At 39.4% G+C, this 24,364-nt stretch overlaps 1 protein-coding gene across 2 annotated transcripts in view; it reads right to left on the minus strand.

The window, feature by feature from the left end:
* CARMIL1 (capping protein regulator and myosin 1 linker 1) overlaps positions 1–24,364 on the minus strand; it is a 193,410-nt gene that overhangs the window by 91,740 nt on the left and 77,306 nt on the right. For both annotated transcript variants that reach the window (XM_082280169.1, XM_082280168.1), the window contains exons 3-10: positions 20,401–20,451; positions 16,071–16,130; positions 13,720–13,841; positions 11,609–11,706; positions 11,198–11,268; positions 10,988–11,061; positions 5,884–5,959; positions 3,253–3,341 (exon numbers count right to left, since the gene is read on the minus strand). In XM_082280169.1, the coding sequence (XP_082136295.1) occupies positions 3,253–3,341; positions 5,884–5,959; positions 10,988–11,061; positions 11,198–11,268; positions 11,609–11,706; positions 13,720–13,841; positions 16,071–16,130; positions 20,401–20,451 (641 nt within the window). The remainder of the gene's footprint in view (positions 1–3,252; positions 3,342–5,883; positions 5,960–10,987; positions 11,062–11,197; positions 11,269–11,608; positions 11,707–13,719; positions 13,842–16,070; positions 16,131–20,400; positions 20,452–24,364) is intronic.

A 24,364-nucleotide genomic window follows, 5' to 3' on the forward strand; every position in this document is an offset into this window, starting at 1 on the left:
TCCTTTATCCCTAACAGATTCTTGTCACTACAGTACTTCGCCTATACCTCCAGGCTTGTTTACAAACTCTGCTCCAGCTTTCACCAGCAATATAGGCAGGATTACTAAACTTTCAGGAGAACTAGAGTGTGTATGAGCTACTTAGCAAAGGCACATCAAATCAACTGCCACCAGAAAGCAGTGGATTATCTACATTAGGCTCAAAGGGCTCCAAGGCTCATTTTGGAAAAGATAATACAACAAACAACACACACTCCCTGTGCAGTCTCTGCCATAAATAGAGGCACCTTGGCAATGCTAATGGGGGAACATCTCTTTCCCTCCTTTGTTCACTACTTGCTTCAAGTCATAAAATTCATTACATCCTTTGGCTGCACACTTACGAACAGAGCATGCAGTGTAAGCCTGTAACTTTCTATAAAGCATAAAACTTGTTCTTTATGCAGTACACAGCCATGCTTGGCTGAAATGAGCATATTCAGCCTTGGAGGTAAAGCCCAAAAAGATTCAATTTCAGTATACATATGACAGACTAAGGGTATTTCATCAAGGGTAAGAATACCACAAATCTGGAAATCTCAGACAAAACAATTCCTTGAGATCTGTCTAGACAACATCTCTGTAACCGAAAAAAAGAGGATGTGTGGGAGGAAGCAACACTGTTAGGTCTAAGGACATTAAGACTGTGTCAAAAAGGGGAAGATAAGACTCAACATCACTGCCAAAGGCCCTCTAGATACCAGCAACAGGCACTTCTCTTGTTCCCCATGTTGCAGCTGGCCACTCCCTTTGGAACAGGGCTGCACAGGATGGGGTGAAAGGAGGCAGGGACATTCCGTCTGCCAGCTTTCAGAGAGCACATAAGTGCAACAAATAATCACTTGCACCAGCTCCTGCAAACAGGCCTTTGCAGACTGGAAAATCTGTCTTGCAGTTCCATGGCAATCACGGAGTTGGAAGGGACTCCCAAGGATCAAGTCCAACTCCTGGCACTGCACAGGACACCCCAACAACCCCACCATGTGCCTGAAATTGCTGTCCAAATGCTCCTTGAGCTCTGGCAGGGTTAGGGCCACGACTAGTGCCCTGGGGAGCCTGTTTCAGTGCCCAACCACCCTCTGAGGAAGAACCTTTTCCTAAAATCAGAGTCCTTGCAGTTTAGCATCTCCCAACACTTCAGGCCGAGGGCAGCTCCCACCATATACAGCCTGTGCCTGTCAGGCCAAGCTGCAAAGCCTGACAGACACCAAAGCCCAGCCTAACCAACAGGCCCGTTCAGAAATTAATATTTGGTTATCACATATTGTCCCATTCCTCTACAGTACCTCAGGGGTTAACCCTCTTTTCAAGGTCATTTTTTGGGTCAGACTGAATTACTCTCCTCTCCCTGAAATCTGGACATCACCTATGTTAACTAAAACACTTATCAAAACATTAGCGATTGCTGTATGCATCGAAGCCTTCCAGTGTAATCTAAACTGCATCCTTTATGTGTACTTAAAGCAACAGCAATGGGGATAAAATTTCCAAGAGCATCTAAACTGGCACAAATCTTATCAGACAGAGGCTTTCACTTGACATCCTGTTTTTCCCAACAGGAAGTTCACACTTCCCTAGTTCTGGGTCCTTATTACTGCTACTGCACAATAGTTTGCTGTTTCATCATTTGGGAAGATGACAAGTGTTTATGAGGCTGTGGCCCAAACCAAATCACAGAAATGAGTGGTTGGAGATAGAAAAGAATAGAATCATCTTAAACTGACTCTGCTGCAGGAAGAAATATGCTCTTGCAGCTGCTCGGGTTATTTCTTACAGCTTTACTCTTGGTAGCTCTTTCTTAACCCTGCTTTGGCATTCTATCACAGCTCATTAAAAATGACTGGTCTGTAAGCCATGAGAAGGAAGACACCCAGCAACAACAGGATCTCCTAGCAAACAGATATGAAAAATGGCAAAGCTGACAAATGCATCCTTGGCAAAAACAGACAGTGTTGATCAGAACAGATACACACCAAGGCACAATGCCAAACACTCTGCACGTAGATGGAGACATGAAAACTAAAGTCACAGGTTGATTATCTGTCAAGTCCTGTTAAAACTGAAAGCAGTTAATCCAACTGTGATTAAGTTGAGGTAGGCACTGTGCAAAGGTAATCAAGATATCCTTTAATATTAATGATTATAACTAGATTTTGTGGCACATATTGCAAGAAAAATGAGACTAAAACCAGGGGCTTGTGTTTGCATGATAGCTATTTAAAGCAGTGCACTAGTGAAAGAGAAAGTTTGTGTGCTATTCCAAACTCAAGCTCAAAATTTCTCATGTCACGGAGGCAATTTTCTTTAAAAGCCATTTCAATGCAAAGACCACTTTAAAAAGGAGAAAAAGACTCAAACAATGGAAGAGGAGACAATGTAAGGCGTACCAAATATTTCCCCTGTGCTTGTTCCCCTTTATTTGTAATTTTGCTTAGTGTTCTGCTTCTTCCACCTTTCCACTGCTTCTTTAATTAAACAAAAAATTCATTAGCTCTAGAGTTTATCTTGTCTGCATTGTCTTGGACACCACCCTAACACTAAAACAAGCACTACAAGTACAAACTAGTTCAGTTGGAAGTAACTTCAACTTTGCTTCTATTTCCTGTGTTACCTAGTAACTACAACTTACTGCATTTAAAACATATGCAAGGATTTAAATGTATAGCTTATTTCTGTGTATCTTCCTTTTAAGTCTATGGCAAGCCATTAAACTTATTTATCTACTTTCTTCAAAAAAGTGGTTAATGTAGAAGTCCTGTTATATTTGAGCAGACAGCAATCCACATTAAGATAACACCAGCTCATTTGGAAATGAAACAACAATGTGTTAAGCAAGATGGAATAATATGCTTTTTTTAACAAAAACTAAACTACTGTTTTTTAAATGATAAAAAGATGTTGATAATACTTCTGTTGGAGCCATATTTGGAGAGGAACAGTGGGAGCTGGTTTAAAGTTTACGCTCTTTTTCAATCATTTTGCTCCACTTAACCCAACTCTCCAGCCAGAATCTTGAAAAACACTTTAAAGGGATTTCTTGGACATAAGGACATTCTGGAAAACCTGATAAAAAGCTTGTGACTACAGGCTCCTCAGAACTAGACAGACATTGAGCACATCTTTTTTAATGCTTATTCTGGCCAACATACATCACACATCCCTTTCAGTGGGACTAAGCAGCATCTAAAGCGACATTTCAAAGGAATTACTTACGTTCTAAGCCCGGCATTCTCTAATACCAGTTCTTCCAATCGATTGGACCTACTCACCACTCGCAGTATCTGCTCACAGAGATCAGTGGACTGCCACAGAAAAGACAGAACAGTGTTAAAGAACACAAACATGGAACAGACAGTTATTGAGTTAAGCTGTACATCATAACGGGATCCAGGCCACGACCATCTTCTTGTTATACATAAATAGGAAGTAAAAATACCAGAAACACCCAGGAGAGTCAACAGAAGACTTCTGGAAAAGACTCAGAGAAGCAGGAGGCAGACTAAAGGCAAGTAATTAATGAACTAGGCCACCTAACCAAACGGGGCAGAATTTTTATAATGACGGTAAAAACAACCTAAATCATGTGGTTCAGAAAAAACTCTCACTTAATTTTTAAAGAAATCTTATTCCTATGCATGCTAATCCTTCAGGAAAAAGTGATAACTAGTGCAAAGGAGAATAAAGCCTGACCAGGAATGACAATTAAACACAAAGAAAGATGTTAGAAGGAAAACAAAAAAAAAAATCCCAAAAAACCTCAGGAGCAAAAGTACCCTAGCTACACATCCTCCAAAGACTCCCAAGGACTAGTGTTTAAGGGCCAGTATATTTGGGTATGAATTCTTCCAGCCTATGCTGAAGCAAATCCCATCTCATGATCCTACTGCTGTTGAATTCTAGAATTTGCATGGATATTTGCAAGTGCCATGAACAAAACATGACAACAAAAGAGTTTGTTTGCTCTGCTCATTCAAATAGAGAGATAAAACCTTAATCATTCAAAAGCTGTGCAATGAACTCTGTACCTCATCACCTTTTATTATAAACTTCTATTTTGCTTCTGGATTTGACTTGTCTTTTTTCCCCCACAGCTGGCACTAGCCAGTGTTCATGTGATATCCAAAGTCATGATCACGAAGTGCTGAAACTATTCTGTTACCTGACTTTAAAAACAACAATGTGACATTCATATCTGGGACATCTTTGTCTCTAATGACCGTCTGACATTTTCTAGTTTGTGTATTTTTCAGGGTTTAGGTTTTTTTACTTTTAAACTAACTGAATGTCCAAAAAAAACCCTAAACAAAATAAATGTGCTCTACTACACTCGTAAAATCTTATTAATCCTTTACACAGCAAGGGCTGACAAATTTTGGTGAAGACTGTCAACTCAGCCATCTTCCCAATTCTTTCTCTACCATCCATACTTTAATAATTCAGAATATTATCACAATCTTTCTACAGTACTGTGACTGCAAGTGGAAAGTTTCATGCCTGTACTATAAAACCACTATGGGTACTGTCTATCAAACACAATGTCAGAGTGGGACTCGTGAAACACAATGCACTCGATGGCCTCTGGATATGTCTGACCTCCTACTGACCCTCGGCAGTGTTCTTATGGCATGGATTTACTGTCCAACAATCTACATTTTCCTCATTTTTGACTTAAAATGGAGTGTGTGGAAGGTAAGGGGTTGGGTTTTTTTAACTAAATAATGCATTTTCCAGACTGACAAAGTTTATTTGTTTTCCACAGAAAAGTTGCTAAGAAAAAGACCCAAAACTTTCACATAAATATATCTCAGACAGATAATAGGGCCAGGTCTTGTTCTAAGCAAACTACACCAGCCAGTCTTCTAACTAAGCAAACTATCTCATTTCATTGAAGCAGAAACTGATTAATTGCATTGTACCTTTTAACAATGTTGATTTTAACAGCAAACTACAACAGCACTAAAAATACCACCAGTTTCATTCCATGCATAACTTTGAGAGCGACGTCCCAGCAGGAAAGAAGTTTTTTTGCCTACTCTTTTGCCAAGAATCACATAAGTTCCAATTGAATTTTCATGGAAAATGATAGCTTAGGAATGTAATGAGAGCTTTACAGATCAATAAAATTGCATCAATTTAAACAAGACGAAACTTAATTTTTAAAGGCCAAAGCTTCTGAAGGCAAGCATGAAAGCACTTTCTCAAGCAAACCACTTACTCTACCTGTGACTATAAACTTTAAAGTTTAGAAGAAATAGTGTATTTTGATATATTTAAAATGCCACTGAACCACTGCTTTTCTTGGCCCTTTCTTCCATAGTCCAGCTTCTTTAGATATGCCCTCTTTTTGCTTTTAGGAAGGAAAACTGATACGGAAAAATACCAGTGCCACACATCAGGGCTTCAGAAAACTGGGTGAGAAAATCATCAAGTTGCAATGAAAATTACACAGAAAAAACTGCTTTATATGCAAGAAAAAACTTCCAGAATCTTGGCATTTTTTTTCACCTCCATAAAGCAACGATGATTTCTGGCTGCTTTAGTTTCCTATTAGTCACCTACCATTGTTTGAGGGAGTTACCAATGCCTAATGAAGTAGTTTTATTGGCTACTATTATCACACAACAAAGTTTTCAAACTATATTAGTTGAAATTTTAACAAGACCTGACTCTCAGCAGTGTTTTTATGGTGCAAATTGACTATCCAACCGTTTGTATTTTCCTGATAAGATTAAAGGAAAAAAAAGTTGTCAAGAGATTGCCCAGTTGTACTTGCCTAAAATATTTCACTTTAAAACACAGCACAGCCTGGTAGAAGCAGATAGATTGTTTCAATTTATTACTTACTAATTTCAGATCCTTGGAGGACAGCTTTGTAAACCACTGATTATACTCCAGAGCAGCAACTATAGGTATTAAGTCTCTAGAAAAAGAAAAACACTTTTACACACATTTCATATAACTGTCATTTGAAACAATCTCCTAAGTGTTCTTCCATATCTCATTCCCCATAGTTTTGCAAAGCTAATTGCCTACCATGCCCATTATAGAAAGCTCTCCATTCTCAAAAAACACAAGCAGCAGCTGCATGTCTTCCTCTTATTTTAATAAAAATTTTTGACTGGCCAACTTGCATCCATTCTAGCATGAATTTTAATATCAGAAATTTGTCTGGGCTGCCATTCCTACTTTTAGCATAGCTTTTTCTTCAGCCTGTGACATGTTTAAGCTTCTTAATCACCTCTAATTATAATTTAGCATGACGCTAAAAAGCTTTTTGGCAGTCTGATGATTTAATAGAATTCCATGACTGAATGCTTCTAGAGAACACCTCCTTGTCTCATCTCTATAGTTAAATTCCCCCAGGAAACAGGAGACCTGCAAAAGGATAATGCGACATTCAGCACAAACCCTCCTTAATTGTAAAAGGGATTTCACGAATGAAATTCTGAATTATTCCAGTTTTCTTCATTCCAAGCCTCTTAACGTGATCTGCTCTCCCTCTGTTAAGTTTCTCCAATAGCAGATGTTGATAAATGTCACGCCCAGACGCTGCCCCCCAGCAGAATCATTCATCAAGCACCATCACACCACCTAGCAGTGCAGCACTTGGATCATTTTGCTGCTGCATATTAAACACCGATACACACCTACACAGAGGCTTAACAGCTACCTAGAAAGCCCTTGTCCTTATAATGAAATAAAGAGCTGTAATGTACACTAACTTATCAAGACAGTAAAACAGTGCCATTCAAGCCTCAGTTTTTCTAGGGAGAAATTTAGAAGTATTGGCTTTTATAAGCCAGTCCCCCCTCTGCCTCGCAGCTCTTCATCCAGGACATATGCAGGTAGGCAGAGGTCTGCAGCTGACATGCAGCACCCTTCTCCCATCTTCTTTTAATTCTTCCTCTCCTCCAGTTTTCCTCTGCAAACATGCAGGCACTTCAGGGTGGTTGTTAAACACACAGGGAAGCCAGGAGACAAGGCGACATCATGTGGACAAGCATTCTGTAGGCTATATTGGGAACTGCAGTTGCTAGATTTGGAAGTACAAGCATCACTAAGGTAACAGATCGAAGGTGCAGCATTTTGCAGCAAAAGACTGTAGCCCACCAACTGAGAAGCTCATGCAAATGGAGCATTTTCACACTCCTGCAGAGGAGCCAGTGTGGGGTGCCCTTCAAGGATTTAAGCCATCTTTCCATCTTGTTCACAGCACACATCACGTTGTGTGGTGAATTCATTTCCACAGGCACAGCAGAGACTTAGCAGCTTCGTGGAGTGTATAGATTTATTTCTGTCCACCACGTCGTTTTTGTTCCTACACACACACACTTCATCTCCATGTAAAGCAATAACCAACTGATGAAATGTTAGGTGAGAAAAAGTAACAACCCAGAGGTACTTCCCCCTTAGGCTGGGCAGGCAGGAATCATTCTATGGAGCATGAAATGTCCACACAGAGAGAGGTTTGCTCCTCCTCTGTGGTTCCCTAGCGAGATCAGTAAGGTAGTAACGAATTAGCAGCTTTGACACCTCTGTTGCCAGTACCTTTGCCTTGGAAGTGGAATGAATATAAGAGCAATTTTTCAGGTGAAATTTTGGCTTATTCATGCAGCAGTAACAAGGCAGCACAGCTGGGCAAACACTGGACAGGCTGACACTGGAGGAGCAGAGCTGCTCATGCTGTGGAGCACCACCCCCAAAAGAGGCACAAGGCACCATGAGCAGTTGTACTTCAGCCGCCAGCAGCAGCCCAGCTCCTTCAAAGGAACAGAGGGACAATGATCGGGCATCACCAACTGCGAGTGTTCACACCACCAGGGAGCTGGTAAGCCAGCCTGGAGGGCTGGCAAGAGCTCAGGAACTTCTGGGCAGGAGAGTGGATGCAGACAGAACTTGCCTGATGCTGTGCCTTTCCCCCGCTTCCTTCTCTGGCTTGGGAGGGAAATGCCTGAAGGGCAAGGGGCGCTCAGTCTCAGTGGAGGAGCTATGACGTTTTCAAGAAATATTTAAAGATGAGAACTTGCAAATCAGCTGTGCTGATCTGTTTCAAAATGTTCCTGGTCCAGCTGCAACAATGTTTCTTCAATAGTTTAGCCTTCTGCAGTATCCACGGCCTGTTTGTTGAAACCCCAGAGAAGCACAGATCCTGCCTGGGACCTTCATGAACACCAGCTGCTAATCCCCCTTCACACCCCCCTTTCCCCCTACTCCCAACATGCCTGCAGACAATGGAACCCTGCCTGTTCTGCAGCAGCTTTACTTGCTGTCTAGAAACTTTGCTTTATCAGATTCCACCATCTGATTTTAAGGAAAGCCTTTTTTAATTTTTTCATTTTTGTTCCAATTTTTGAAGGTACTTCTGACCAATGAGAGTCCCCTTCAGGAATTTACCTCTACTCCTTCTCTTGCTTTAAGCTTGTTTAACCTCAATATTCTTTTTATCGAGTTTTTCTTTTCAAAATTTCATATTGCTTTGTTCACTTTATTCAATTACCATCTAGATGTGGTACTAACAATAACCTGAACTCTTTTGCAATGTGGAATGAAAGAAAGCTAAGAACCAGTTCCAAAAGCAGGGCGTTCTCATAACTTTCCCTCATTGAGTTACATTGAGATGCTTATATGAATTAAAATTACCATCCAGAATAAGGCAATATTTATAAAGGATAAATCTGTGCCATCTTAAAATGAAAACAGATTCTGTTCTTCTGGAATGCAGACAATCTCTCCAAGTCTCAACAGCATTCAAGCTTATCTAATGCCTTCACATTTTTTCAACATCTCTGTCCCTCAGTGTATTTAAGATGGCAAGAAATCTCAACAGCACAAAGAAAAAATTCTAAACAATCACACTTTTCTTGAATTTTTTTTGAATATCCAAATAAGCTAAAACACATGCTACAGAGATGAAAATCATGCTACCATATCAAATAAGCCCTTTTCACTTCTTTTCACTTTTGAGTCTTTTTTTTTGTTGTTAAACAATTATATGGTTCACAACACAACATAACTTCTGATAAAACCTCTGAAGTCATGTTCCCATGCAACAAGCCATGCTGTGATGCTCTGGGAACTTGAATTCATCTATAATTCATGCCATCTTATGTTGACCTTTAACAGAAATTTTTTACTTTGAAAAAACACAAATTGTTTATTTTTGCAATGCATAGCCCCTGTATTTAGAGAACTGATGTACCTGTCCTATCTTACTTCAGAGCTAGTACACAACCTAAACGATATAGGTTCAGCAATCCCAAAAATTAGGTGGATGATACAAACAACAGTTTCTCAAAATCCAAAGTACAATGGCATATTGTGAATTTATAGCAGTCCCATTGTCTTAAATATACTGGAAAACACTTACATACATTCTTGAATTGACTGGGATTTCAATTCCTAATTTGTATTTTTAGTGAATAACAAGGATTTGGCTTGCTTAATATTTTAATTTTCTTGAAATTTCAATCCAAAATGTTTCTCAGTTCAGTCCTCAACACATAGAAGCTCTCATCACAAGATGGATTCCACAGCATGTAAATGGCTCCGAAACAGATTTGAATCTTTGGACTCAGGCAATCATGAAACACTTAATAAAGACTTTTCTTACCCACACAAATATATTTCTTCAGCAACATCAATTTTGTTAGGCATATTTTAATGAAAAGCTTTTCTAAAATAACAAACCCATTATTTCATTTCCTGGAAGCCAAACTCATTTGCACCAGCTGAGATATTCTAAATACTTGAAACACTTCTATCTACTCTTTCCTAATAAACTGTTCAAACATTTGATTTCTTGAGGCTGGGTATCTGTAGGTCACTTTCTCAAGAATACCCCACAGCCTTCTCATCTCTTCATGTTGCAACAGATGTTTAAACCATCGTTAAGTTCTTGCCACAAATTTGCTTGTGCTTAATAGCATTCCTCCCCTTTTCTTCTTTCAGCAAGGAAAGAGTCTTTGGCTACATCTGTCATGCACCAGTTGCAGTCTTGAGTTACCTCTGAATTAGTCAGCACAGATACTGCTACGTAACTTTGCCAAGGGATTGACTGCAGACTGTGAAAACGTGTCACAGAAACTGAAGTATTTGAATGGGGTATTCTGTGAGTTCACATCCCAGATAGCTTAAAGCTGCAAAGAATGCTACCCAAAATACTCTTATTTACCTACCTCCAGCTTCAGCCTTCCTCTTATGATGTTCTAACATTGTACCTCTGACAGATTCTTAATTCTTGCACTGGGCTCTCCCAAAAAAACCAAGGGTTTCTCTATCTTATTTACACTTTCTTAAATTTGCAATTTCCTTTATATAATGATGAATTTTAGTTAAGCTTCTCTCCCATTTTCTCCTATTTGTAATACCTCCAGACTCAACTTTCTCAGAATCCAATTTTCTCAGCCAGCTAAATTCAGTAGACTAAATGCAACACTTAGCTAAGTTTCAGCATTTCACAGCAAAATTACCCTCAATTAGTTCCTTTCTGGAAGTGCTTATTTTTGATAGCATCTATTATAGGTGAGAAGACAACTAGCAGTTGAACAACTTAAACCTTCACTGACTTGCTGACAAAAATTAATTTCCTTTACTGGGTACACCATGAGAAAAAGATTCTGCAGGAGGAAAGACTTCATAATTTCCTTTTTTGTTTTGCCCACCAGATGTAGCTGCATGTTTTATCTGCTGAATTTGAGCTGTTATATCCACCATCACAGGAAAAGTATATATCTGCTAACTTTTTGGGTTGCTTCCAATAAGAAAATATATTTATCTTCTCAGGCTCCTGAATGAAATGTGGTTTCCATGGGGCTTTTGTGGAAAAACAGCAGCTTCATGCGGAAAACTAAAAATGCTACAGGTCATTTCACAGGTCTACACATTCCAGAAACAGCTGTGGGGCCATCCCACTTCATCAATATTAGCATGATTACTGCACATGGTTTACCTGTGGTCGAGGTGGCTGAAGTCTTGCAAATTCAGCTCTCTGGTATCTTGTGTCAGATAAATTGTATCAACATCCTGTTAAAAATACATAACCAAATACACCTTTACAGAACTGTAGTGGGATGTTTTTGTCAAGCACTATGGATTTGCATGTTCTTTCATCATTAGTACAGGTAGCTGAAAAGAGCTTCAGAACAAGACATGCACTTACCCACTGTACTTCTTCTCTGTAGGGAAATCCAAGCCAGTCACAAACACAGGCATACATCTGCGAAAAGCCTCCTACAAAAAACCCAACAAGCTATTTAACATAACAGTCAAACAAGCAAACATACATCTAAAAGGACATCTTAAAGATCCAGTTTTCCAGAACTCACTCTCTTTTTCTCTCAGAAGACTGTCCATTTTGCTTATGAAAGAAACTGAGACTATCCTATCTTTGCCTGGTAAGTTGCAAGAAAGCTTAATATAGTGCCTTCACCTACCAATCAGAAGTCTGCTTCATACTAATTACACCTTAAAACTAATTACACCTTTACAAGCTTCTGCCAGAAATAGAATTAAACTTCCTGACACTGCAATTCCAGTCCTTTTATATTTGGGCATTTAAATTCATTCTCACCACAAGGTCCAAGTTCTGCCACTGTCTGACTGTCCCACAGGGCCTGGAGATTAGCCAGTCTTTCTGAAGGCTCCATAGTTACTTTTTTCATAATCCTCCTAGATGGAAAAGAGGGGAAAAACATCATTCATGGCTTTGAAAGTATTTTTAAACATATAAACCTTTTTTTATTTTAAGAGCATTTTTAAATGAGTGTACAGGAAGAATTACCATTTTTAATACAACTCACTTTCCTACCTAAAAGGCATACACATCATTATGCAGCCCAGCAGGAGTAGCATTTATTCTTTCTTTCTCTCTCTTTTTCTTTTGATTAACCCTGTGACTACTGGAGCAACTAAACCCTTTTGTATTACAAGATCACTCAAGTTAAGGAGACTTGTGCCTCTCATCTGACACCAGGATGCCCAAAATAGGGAAGAGACATGGTATTAATAGTTACCATGAAACCACTGCTGTATATACACTGTTTTTATGCAGAAATAGCACCATGGTGCAAAGAGCTGAGCAGCTGCATGTGGCCTCTAGGCTGCACTCTTGATATCCAGCTCCAATCTTTGTAATTTGGTAGCATTTTCCTTCCCTAGACAGACAAGAAACACGATGCCTTTCTGCCTTTTAAGAAATAAAATGATCTGGTTTTATGAATAGCAAGACTGCCTCATAAACTACAGAATTCCACTGGGGGGGGGAGGGAGGGGCTGGGAGTTTGGGAGGTGGAGCAGAAGAGAATCAATAAGCTATAATAACTAAAGAAACTCCTTCCCCCCTTCTTGCCTGTTCTGGTCCTATATCATCTGCACAACTCCAATGCCTTCATTTTAGACAACTGTCATCTGAGAGGAGAGCAAGAAATTTGATTTCTTTCCTGGAAGCAAGCACTCCATGCATCTACCCAAAATGCTCCAGCAATCTTCTCAAGAAAGCCCACAGAAAACACCTTCAGAGCTCAAGGCCTTCAGAAACAACCAGAGAAACACACCCAGTCTTGCAGGCCCCTTTACTCTTTTTGTATGCATTTCTCACACCATTACTGAGGTTTTATAGCAACCCTGCTCACAAACCCTGCTCAGTTGTATTCATGCTCTTTGAAGGGAGAGCTCAATCTCCACTAAGGCAGTTAATAACACTTCCAGAGAGGAAAATCAGAAGTGGAAAAAAAAACGAAGACAAGAAAAAGAAACTGCCATCCAGAGTTTATGAACTGGATTTCCTACTCCGCCTACAGGAAAGGTGAATAATAAAGACATGCACTCAAAATAAACCATGTAAGTTTAGCCTAACCATTCACATCGAGTGTCTGTTACTAAAGTTCACTTATAGAAAATCAACATGTCTGGGAAAATGCTTTTCCACAGCCCATTTTTTCTAATAATGCTGAAAACCAGGAGCTGAGGAGAATACAGTAGAGCTGCATGACTTGGTGGAGAGCAATGAAGATGAGGCAATGACAGAGAAGATAGAAAAGAAAATGAAGAAGAACTACTGAGAACTGCTGCAAGATTATAGAATCCAGAGGCACGGTAAAAGAGAAAACCAAAGGCACAAATAATGCACTGAAAAGAAAAGCCAGAAAAGGAAACAGGTAGTTCAAGGAGTCAGTTAAACCATAGGAAATATATGACAAGACTGCCCAGGGCTCAGTTTTGAAGAACAAGGCTCACAATCATGTACATTGTTTCACAAACAATGAAAGTAAATGGAACTTTTCCCTCCTCTCCCAACTCAGATTTTACTTCTGGTGGGAAAAAAAAAAACCCAACAACAAAAAAAGGAGTAAGTTACAACAAAAAATGACAGAACCTAAGCTATACCTGAAACTGGAGAGGCAACAAGGTAAAATGAAAATGTAAGACTTCAAATACGTGCACCCACCTTCAAACCAAGGTTTTTATGACCCTACAAGATCAACATAAAAGTCTACCTATGCTCTACACTCTCCTGGTTCTGCCATACACCTGGACAAGAGCTTAGTGCTTGCCTCAAGGTGATTCTCATATCCTCAGTGCATTTCTGAGATCAGGGAGGGGAAACCAGCAGACAAGAAGTGGTGGCTGGTCACCACTTCCACACAATCTGTTCCTACTAGAGGTGCCCTAAAGCAGACTTACACTGGTGAGAGTCCAGGGAATATCTTCCTGAGGCAGGTCCCGATGTGTGCCAGCACCTCGTTCACATCCTCTGAGGATGCCATCTTCATGGAGATGCTGCATTTCTCAGTTTCCATAACCAACTAGAAATAAAAGTGCAAGAGGCTGAGAACTGGGTATCATATATGTTTTATCCCTTTAAAAAGGAAGGCATTTTGAATGCCAGTTGAATGCTTCCCGTGCTTGTAGGAATCTGTTATTCTTTAAGACATGACACAGCACTGCTCCAGGTAAAGTTTCTGAAAGTTGTTCTTGAATGTACAAGACCCCCATACTCAAACTTTGCTTTTTCTAACAGTGCCCTGCTTCCCACGGGAATACAATTTTCAAAGGATCTTGACCTCAGCTGACACTTCGAAAACCAAGAACTTTTCACAGCATTGTCCTCTTTTGAAACACGTCCCAGAACACCAGGAGAGGCAGGCTCAGACTGACGGGAAACTATTGAATGAGCAGGGTGCCTGTTTCCTCCAGCAAAAAGTAAAAGTTTTTAGTGGCTGCAATCCTCTGGAAAAGCTCTAGTGCTTTGTTTTGTGCTGTTTAAGAAAATGCTGTGGTACTGTGTTGTCTCAGTGCAGATGAAGCAGTAACTCAGCCAGCAAAACTGCCCTGCTGTCTGGGGGATACGTGCTTGAGTGAGGGGGATAAACAAAGCCTTTTGCAACCCACCTCCCTTAGGTATAGATTGAGTGTTCAGAATCAAATCAGATTATGGTAAGAGTGACACATCAGCTCTGCTGCTGCTTTCGGCTGCATCACAGGAAGCAGTGTAATGTTTCTGTTTACTCCAGGGTGGATAGTTAGCACAGCCCAAGTCATAATCTCTTTCAGATGAGAAGCTGTGCACGGACAGTGAGAAGGTAACAATAGGAATAACTAAGTGTAGACAGACAGCAGGAGAGGGTACTCTGTGCAGTATGATACAGAGGATTGCTTCTTATTGAAGCTGGTTCCCAGGGCTCTCTTGGTTCCCAATTCATGCCTAGGGTCATCACCAGGATAATCCTAGAAGAGGCTGTATTACCCCTAAAGCACACTGAGACAATTCACACCTTTTCAACTCCTGAGCCTGTTGCCACCACTCCCTGATGACGAATGAGTGGGCAACTTACCACTGTTTTTCATCATCACCAATATTTGCACAACGTTTCCTTATATTACTCTATTTGTTCACTTATCTTACCATGGGAAGCCCTTCATAGCTTTCTGCAAGATACCCAGCACAAAACTACACCCTTCTGATATCACAGCTATAATTATGCTGTTAGCAGGAAAACTGCAACAATATCATTTGCTCCACAAGCAATAATCCAAGATTCTGCCTGTCTTCAGGTATAAGCCTCACACAATTAAAACACAAATGAGTGTAAACATGAAAAACCTTAAAAAAATACTTTAGGAAAGGTGTATGCTCATTGAGGCTACTGAAAAATCTCTTGTAAACTCTGCTACAACAGTGACTGTCTATGCCTCCAGGAGTAATTAGCAATAGTTACCTGGCATTTTAGTACCTTAAATAAAAAAAACCACAAAAACTTAGAATTTAGTAAATGCCTCCCCATTAAAACACCTGGACCTTTTTTTCCCCTCCTTTAAGGAAAGCTTCAAAAGACTGGTTAAGAAGATGACATGTTAATACAATGAGAGCTTTTCAGAGTTCAAAGTATCTCAGGCACTCCTACCCTTAAAAAGCTCTTTAAAAGCCAAACACACATGAAACACATGAAGACTTTGATACAATTGAACTGTCAAATCTTGTCAACATGCTCATTTTATGAATTAAAAACGCTCTAAAGGCATCTTCTTTTCAGCACCTTCTCTTTGACATTTACTTTTTTGGGCACATAACTTACTGTCAAATATATTTTGTGTTGCACACAGTAAAGGCATGAAGAATAGTTGAAAGCAAAGCATTTCTGCCTGCAATGTAAGCAGTAGCTTTTGGCTTCCCCATAAAGGAAGAAGCCACAGAAGCCACTGCAGCTTGTGTGGTGATGATTGCATACCAGTCACCATTTACCAGCTCTGAGAAAAAGATCCACTTATGATACAAATGGAAACTTGTATCATACTGAATTAGGAAAAAAACCAATCTGTTTCTTATCATTATTCCACCTGAATAACAGATTCCTAAAACTGACTCTCTAAATTCTTGTTGTTATTGTTAAGACTTTAGACCAGCATGAATGTGAGAATACAAATGCACAGTGTGCTCAGTGGAAGGGGACACCTGCATGTTAGAGCATTACCTCCTTGACCAGAACAGATTTACCCATGAGTAAACAAGTATCTTTTATCTAGAATACACTCACCTGGCCAGGTTTATTGGAAGTTACTCCTTGGATTTCCAAGTAGCTGAAAGTTAGTTCTAACTGTAGTTAGAAAAGAAAACACCACATTAGTGCAAACATCATCTTATTTTAAAGAGCACTTACACTTCTCAATGAGGTTAAGAAAACCTTGAGCAGGCTACTGATATTTGACATCAGTTTCTGTAATTGACACTAAGTACTTGTTAATATCTGGGTGCATTTTTCATTAAAAGAATACTTACATTTGCTTGTTACAGGTTTAAATGGTTACTAGAGGTTATAGGAATACCACACTGGACATTTTACTGCAAGCTATAAGCACATAAGCTTATAATCAATTTTATGAAAAAATTTTACTATAAAAAGCATCATTAATAAATACCCTACTGATGTGTACTCTTGTGACTGATTAATCATTTATTACAATCCTTACAGCTCCACATTATTCTTTCATTAGTTACATTGATCATAGACGTGAAAAATTTTACTGCACAGAACCTAAAGGGACATGTGCACACAATTTTATACATATATGTCTCTCTGTCTATATATATAGATATGAATAAAAATACCATCTATAGATAGATACAGATATGAACATAAACACCCAAGGAGTGCTTTGGCTTGTCTAAAAGTATGAGAGGAAGTGATACATAAGCTTTGTCTGAGTGGTTTGTTTGGATGACAGTCAGACTAGGCAGGGAAGAACATACAGAATCCAAATGGAAGCTCAGAAGGCAGTGGGGAATTCTTCTCCAAGGACAAATCTAGGGTTACAGGGAGTGTGCTAAGATCTGAATTCACAATTATGTAGACTAACATCTTGACAGTCGAGATATACAGAAAGAAACAAACCTCTTGGACTGAGTCATAACTACAGGGCAAGACATGAGCTTGGTCATTTCCTTTTAGTTCTCACTGAAACCATTGTAACTGAGCAGTCTGTCTGAATTGCACGAAGTTTCCTGTCCTTTATCTTATCCTAGGTTCACAGTCAGGGTGCTCCCAGGCTAACTGGCAAGCACCATATCATTCTACTCCTGTATTTGTGAAAAAAGTCAGCCCTGAATGACTATTGGGGTGCTCAGAACCCAGACACAGCTATCGAGACTCCGTCCCTGTAAAGGCTGCAACAGCACCTCAGGAAGTCAGGAAGAGCAGTACCAGCTTCCAACTATCAAAAAGCTTTCCAGAAAACTTTTGTTATTACTTTCTCTTTGTTCATTGCTGCCTATTTCTAAATCCTTATCCCTTCAGCTGCCCTGATGATTTGGCAGCATCAGAAGCTGCCCCTCCAATTTCTGAGCAAAATTCACCTTCCGCCAAAAACCTCTCTTGGTGAACGAACTTTATTCTGAAGATTTTGAGGCTTCATGTGCTTCATTTCACACATTCTGCTGCAGGGGCAGCTGCCACAGCAAACAGGCAGTTTCCAGGGTGCCTACACATCTGGTTATGAAGCGAGTGAGCACAGCGAACTGAGGCAGGAGAGACAAGGGCAAGAATCTTCGCAGAGCTCGTACCAACACCTTGCATTTTCACAAGTGTAAAGCATTAACTTCTCTTCAGTGCTTCACTTCTAAGCTAGGGCTGGCAATCTTTTGTGATGACATGGCCCCGTGCAGTTGACTTTGGGCAGAAAGAAAAAAAAAAGGAAAAAAATAAACCCACCAAAAAAATCTATAGCAGCTATTGTTGGCTACTGGATTAAGCAAGACTACACATACAGAAGGCAAAAGCTCTTCTTTCCCCCGTACTAATTAAATATTTGTTTACCTAAATCACAATGAAATTTTAAGGGGGGAGTTTCTGTGATTGAAATCCTTCATATTTTGAAAATTATTTACCTATCTAATTGAAGGTTCTTTCTTTGCTAAAGTATGTGCAAACATATATCTATGAATACACAATCAAAAATACCCAAAAAGTTCACACAGATCCAGACCCAAGAATTTAGTCTGCAAATCCTCTTGCTTAGAATTAACAAATATCAGGAAACATGGCACTATCTCTACAGCTCATCTTTGGTTCATTTTTCTAGATAAAAGTATGAACTTACAGTCCTTGCTTTGCAGGAAAAATGTAACACATTCTAAACATCATCTACCTCAAACTAAGAAATAATTTTTACAAGGTTTTAAAAGGCATAATCTCATTTATTACCCAAAATTATACGTTTCTAAAATCCTCTTAAAAAGCTATGCATGCCTCTCATTTAGGAACCTTTCAGTTACCCAGACAGCTAATTTCCTAGTTTTCAATTTTTTCAACCAAAACTTAATGGAAGTTGAAATACATTCACAAATCTGAATTACATTCGTACCAATATTTTATACACTTATTTGTGGGCTTGATGACACATACAACATTTACAAGTGTTGCAATCACATTTTATACAGATATGTAGCAAGAATTAGCAGGCTTGAAGTACTGTCCTTCCTTCCCAATCAGTCCATCTCGAATAGTAGGAATGAACTGATTGGATCAGAGTGTGAAGTTACGAGGTGGCCATTGTGATATCTTTGCTCTAAGGATAGTAGTGTGAGTTGGTATTGTAGTTAACCAACATTAATTCTTTTTAACTTTGATCCTTGTTTAGTAGATATAGCTCAACAGCATTGTTTAAGGAAAAGTGAAGCTTGGAACTGAATGTAGCAGTAACAGTTACTCACAACTGGCCATCTCTAGGCATACTCAATTTTATTAGAGGTCCCCAGAGAAATAAAGCTGGATGTTCTCAGCTGTCTTTCTAGGAGTTACTGTCTGCCAATTACATGGAAGTTCTCAGGCTCAGAAAGCTTCTGAGCAGCTATTGAAAATATTACAGACATTACAAAACTTACAAAGTTTCACTAACCCTTCTAGAAAGGCATTTTCAACCATCCTAATAATTGTTGAGACATAAAAAGTTTAATTTTTACATAAATCATAAGCATAGCTTCTCATCATCTTCCTTCTATTTACTTCTACTAGTAAAGAATACATATTTTAGATTTTAATGAAAACAAAACCAAGTTTTTCAACTATAAAAATTTATTTAATGAGTTATGGGAATTGTCTGAAACAGTCAACTAAACAGAGTTATCACTTAGTACTCCAAACCCCAGCCTAAGTTATCACTTAGTACTCCAAACCTTCAAGAGCTTTTTGATGACTTACAACGGCCTTGCTAATGTTTAACAAGATCACTATCACCACCTGTCTATCATATTGCCATTGCACTGATGTCTGAGCTGTTCATCAACTGGATCTATGTTTCCAAGCAAGCAGCCACCAAACCCTGTCTTAAAAAGCCCTGGCTGAAAACTGCAGTGATCCAAACACCAACAGACAACCACCACAGACATCTGTGCTGCAGGGACAGGGTGATCAACTGAGGAAAGTAAATATCAGCAGAAATTCAAGCTGCATTTCATCCTACCTGTCAGTCAGCATCTTCCAATTATAGGTAAGGATGGTCACACTTACCAGTGGCTATAATTGGAAATTTGGTATCAGTAGTTCCATTTATTGATTCTGTATTTTCTATAAAGTATGTATATATATATATATACATATATATACACAAACACACATATATATATACATATATATACATACATATATATATATGCACACACTTAGACACACATGTGTAAAATACAACAAAATACGATATGTGCCAGATTCCCATTCACCGATTCCAACCTGGACGAGAGATCTTCTTTCACATCAGTCATTTTTATTCATGTGGAAATCATCTTTCTCTTCTACAAGTCATTACAAATTGTCACAGGCACAGAAAAAATAATTCACTGGCATTGGCAAGACAAGTTGCCAAAATGCTTTTCAAAATGAACAGCAAAAATCATTAGAAAACAGCAGAATTTAATAAAACTCAACACAGTTTCTGCCTCCAAATCAAATATAATCCTATTTGACACTGCAAACACTAGAGGGAATAATGCCATCAGCTTCTTTGCACATAAACTGTCCTTCTGTAAAATTCATTAGGCTCATCTCACAGTTCTTCAAGTTGGAGTTTACAGTGTAACTCTTCAGCAGCCTGCATTTTTAGAAGTTAAAATGCTTCTGAAAAGGTGTGTGTGTATAAATACATATATATATATATATATATGTATGTATGTATGTACTCACAAATGCATTTAAGGCATATACTAGTAGAAGCTCCATTCTAAGTCAACACCATGCAACACACCATTCCTCAATTATCTATTTTTTTTTTAACAGATGTACAAGTATAACCAGAATATACTAATTTTTTGCTACTTAGTTTCTGTAACTTTCATTTGTTACCCCAGAGAACTTATAGAAACACAGTGGTTTTTACCTTGGTGGGAATCCGAGATGTTAAAAGAAATGCCCGACATGATGCCAACACCTATTGAAAAAATAAAGAAGAACAGAATTTGTAAAAAACATTTAATATTATAAAAGATTCTTTTCCAGGAAAATCCTGAAACCAGAGGAAAAAAGCCTCTAGCAGAGTGAGTGTGGATTCCCTCTGCTGTCATATACTGAAGAAAGCAAAACTGGGATCCGATCCAGTAGAACACAGTGAAGAGACTGCTGCAATCTGATCAGCTATAAGCTACTTAGCACACCACTGAACTGAAGAAATGTATTTAATTAATCTCTCCAGAAAATATAACAGAAATCTTAGTCACATTTTAAAAAGAAGCGAGGATGAGAAGTCCTACCAGGAATATAGGATGTACTTAAATGTAAGAAAAAATGTATGAGATTATCATGATATTATTAGCAATATATGAGACTGTGGGCAAACGGGGGAGTTTTGGACACATTTGGGGGCATTCTAGGGTAAGAATGAAAAGATTTCTCATTGATAGCACCTGCATTTCTTCTCCAGCAAAGGCAATGGAAAAATGCAGTTAGACTAGAGAGACCAGTGGCTCTGGGGAGAAAGCACAACAAAACTAATATTTTGGAAGCTACTGCCAATCAAAATTTAATGATTCTATATCATATCACTCCAGTCTCCAGTAGCACATCCCACTCACAGATTTTATGCTTTGCAAAAGGAATGACTCATCTTGGCAAAACTACAGTACTGTTTGTTGATTTACCTATAGAATTATCTGCTGTTGGCTACATCATTTTCCAGATTGGAAAAAAAAAAAAAAAAAAGAAAGACACAGTTCAAACACCTGCCAGAGCTTTTCACACAGGTAGGACCTCCTGAACTCAGCCCTGCTCAGTAAGTATCCAGGATCAAGTGATCGGGTTGACACAAAACATGTTCCTCACTTGGAGAGGAAGAAGCAGGCTGAGAAGGCAACCCAGCATCCAGCTCTGGACACTGTTCAAACACTTCAGGGATTGGATTTCAGCTTCAGCTGAATAACATCTTGCTAAATCCTAAGAGCACAAGTGCTGTAGCAGTGCTGAATATTAGCAGATTGTTTCAGGGTTGATGTGATTAGACCCAGTTCTCTGGTTACCACTGGTGTAGAGCCAAACTGCTGCAGAATAACCCGTGCCTCCTGTAAGGCTCAACCCTTCACTGAAGTCCCCTTATGACAGGCTGGCCCTGTTACACAAGCCTGCTTCATCTCCTTGCTCACACGTAAGGGAGAGACAGCCTCTTGTGCTCTCCTCCCAGCTACACCTATCCCAAGTATCTCTTCCACAATCCAGCACGAAGAGAAAGGGGAAGGACCTACCCAAGGGGTTTTTCCACTGCTCAACCACAGTTTCTCCAGCCTAACAGCAGCTTTCTCTCACAGTAATAAAACCCTGACCTTTTCCCTCCCTCACTCGTCTCCTCAGGGCAGCCACACACAGTAGGTACACACCACTCTCCCGGGAGCCTCTGGGGAAGATCACATCCCTGTGCTCACAAAACAGCTCTGCTATCAGTAAGAGTGCCACTCTTGCTGGTGAACCCATCCACAAGCTGCCCACATCTGAAGAGGGGTAGGTGATCAGGCATCCTCTCTGCACTGGCACCACCAAAAAAATCTCTCCAGTGTCAGGCAGAGCAGCTTCTGGTCACTACACCTCAGATGCACAAGTGAGACAGTCAGGGGAAAGAAAACCTTTTGAAGAAATGCTTGCCATACTTGCCTTCTAGATAGTGGCCAACAGCATTAGAGACATCAGTGCTCTGTGTATGCCACCACAGTGCAACAGCTCATTACAGGAAAATCACGTCACAGTCTTGCTATAAAATATTTGCTTGCAAATATGGGTTCAAGCTACTTTATGAGCCTAGAAAGGGTCGTTTTAACATGACTACAGTACACATGAGGAGTCCAAACAACAAAGTTAAATGTAAACCAGGTAACCAGAAGGCCCTGACAAAATCATGTCAGAAAAGAATGTTCCAACAGAGCACAGGGCAGTGTACATTCTAGTGGCAGATGTACCAATGGTCCCAAAGTGATCTTTCTAAAACCAACAAAGCTGAAAACCCCACTTACCCTAAGGTGCATTTACATACAAAGGAGAGCCTTGCTGTAAAATGATACTCCCCACTCAGCAGGTAAAGAGCTACTCTTAAGCAAAAAGATGGTACCAAAAAAAAAAAAAAAAAAAAAAAAAAAAAAAGCCTGAAGCTTCTAATCCAGTAACACAAATTTCTACAGTTTTTGTAGTTGAGACTCTCACAAACAAGTAAGAGTTTGATTTTTACAAAAAAATCAGTTGAAGACAAGGTCAATTATTACTGCAAAATTAATGTCCCATCTTGACTACAGCAGGACTACTTTTTTTTTTTTTTTTTTTTTTTTTTTTTACAATGGCAGAATTGACTAAGATGAGGCTTGGCATTTATCACAACTTCAGCTGTTAAAATCTGAGTTCACATCGTGACCCTTGAAAGGATCAGCTTTAGTTTACTGCTTTCTGATTTTCTTCTCTAATAGTTCTGAAATTTTACAGCAACATCTGAGTTTTAACGTCACCATTTTTGCTCACGTTTAGCAACAGGGTAGCCCGTACCCCAGTTCAACCCAAGACTTGCTGGATGAGCTGTGAAACATGAATGGTTTGTTTTCAATGACTTCCTTCTCCTCAATAAGGCTGCAGTGCATAAACAAATAATGGCTCTTAAAGATACCGGCTCATCCATGTCTCTGACAATAGGATTCTGCATGGTTGTTAGTACTTGCAAGAGCAATAGAACACGTATTGCAGTCTGCTCAAAAAAACACACCACTCTAGTCCTTCCCTTGAGAAACGTGATGCTGCTGCCAAGGGCAGAGGCACTGGCATAACACTGACAGTTCAAGCCCACTTTTAAGAAACAAGTAATTTTTGTGCAGGAAGACCCAGGTCTCTGCGCATTCCTCTGACAAGAATAACGAGTATGCATGTGATTGCACAATTGTCTAGGGCTTTCAGAAGCATCCAGGAGTGCTGTTTTTCATGAATAGGCAGATTCTACATTTCCTGGGGTTTTTAATTTCTTCATACAAAGAAACTAAAAGCAGAAGCAGCCACCCTTACTCTCAAGCAATCGTCAGGAATCTTACCAAGAAGGTTCTGCCACTGTTATATTCATTTTGCACCTGGGGAACCTTGAGCACAGAAGAGTCATGGTCAAAGTCACTTAGAAGTCCAGAGACTCAGAGCAGCAGACACAGGGATAACCTGGAACAAAGAGCTCCCTGGCTCACAGCCCATCAGGAATGTTGACTGAGCACGGCTAATCTACCTTATCATCTGATAACAAAATGATCTCACTTGTTTAGCTTAATGCATCACAACCCCACTCCTCCATAACCATTCTGTTTGGTCACCAGTAGTACTCAATCATTAATCAAGTTAAAAGATCCTATCAAAAGGTAAACACATGCAGGGTAAAGAAAGAGGCTGAGGATTTGATTCATGCTTTAACACACCTGTAAAACCAAAAGGTTTGCAAGTGACTGATGTGAAGGAAGCAAGGACATCCAGGCAAATTTTATACAGGGTACACAACCTGCCTGTCGCTCCATGGAAAGGACAATAAAAGAGAATTATATTTAGTTAACAGCAGCTTTGGTCTGTCTTCCTACTCTGCCTTTTTTAAAGCATAAAATAGGATTATGATTTAAATTTTAAATGACTCCTACTCACACACACATACCCGAGTTGATGATTTCTTAATGTTTTTATAATCCCAAATTCTGTAACACTCCCTACACTGCTCAGAATGTACATGAAACAAGTTAAAATTCAGAAACATTCACCAAAAACATACCCTGGCTATTATTTTTCCAGAGATTCACAGCCTACAAGGTCATCTTCTATTTACCAGAACACATAATACGTTTCAGTAAGTAACATAG

This window comes from Coloeus monedula (assembly GCF_965178545.1).
Source record: "Coloeus monedula genome assembly, chromosome: 1".
Taxonomy (NCBI): Eukaryota; Metazoa; Chordata; class Aves; order Passeriformes; family Corvidae; genus Coloeus; species Coloeus monedula.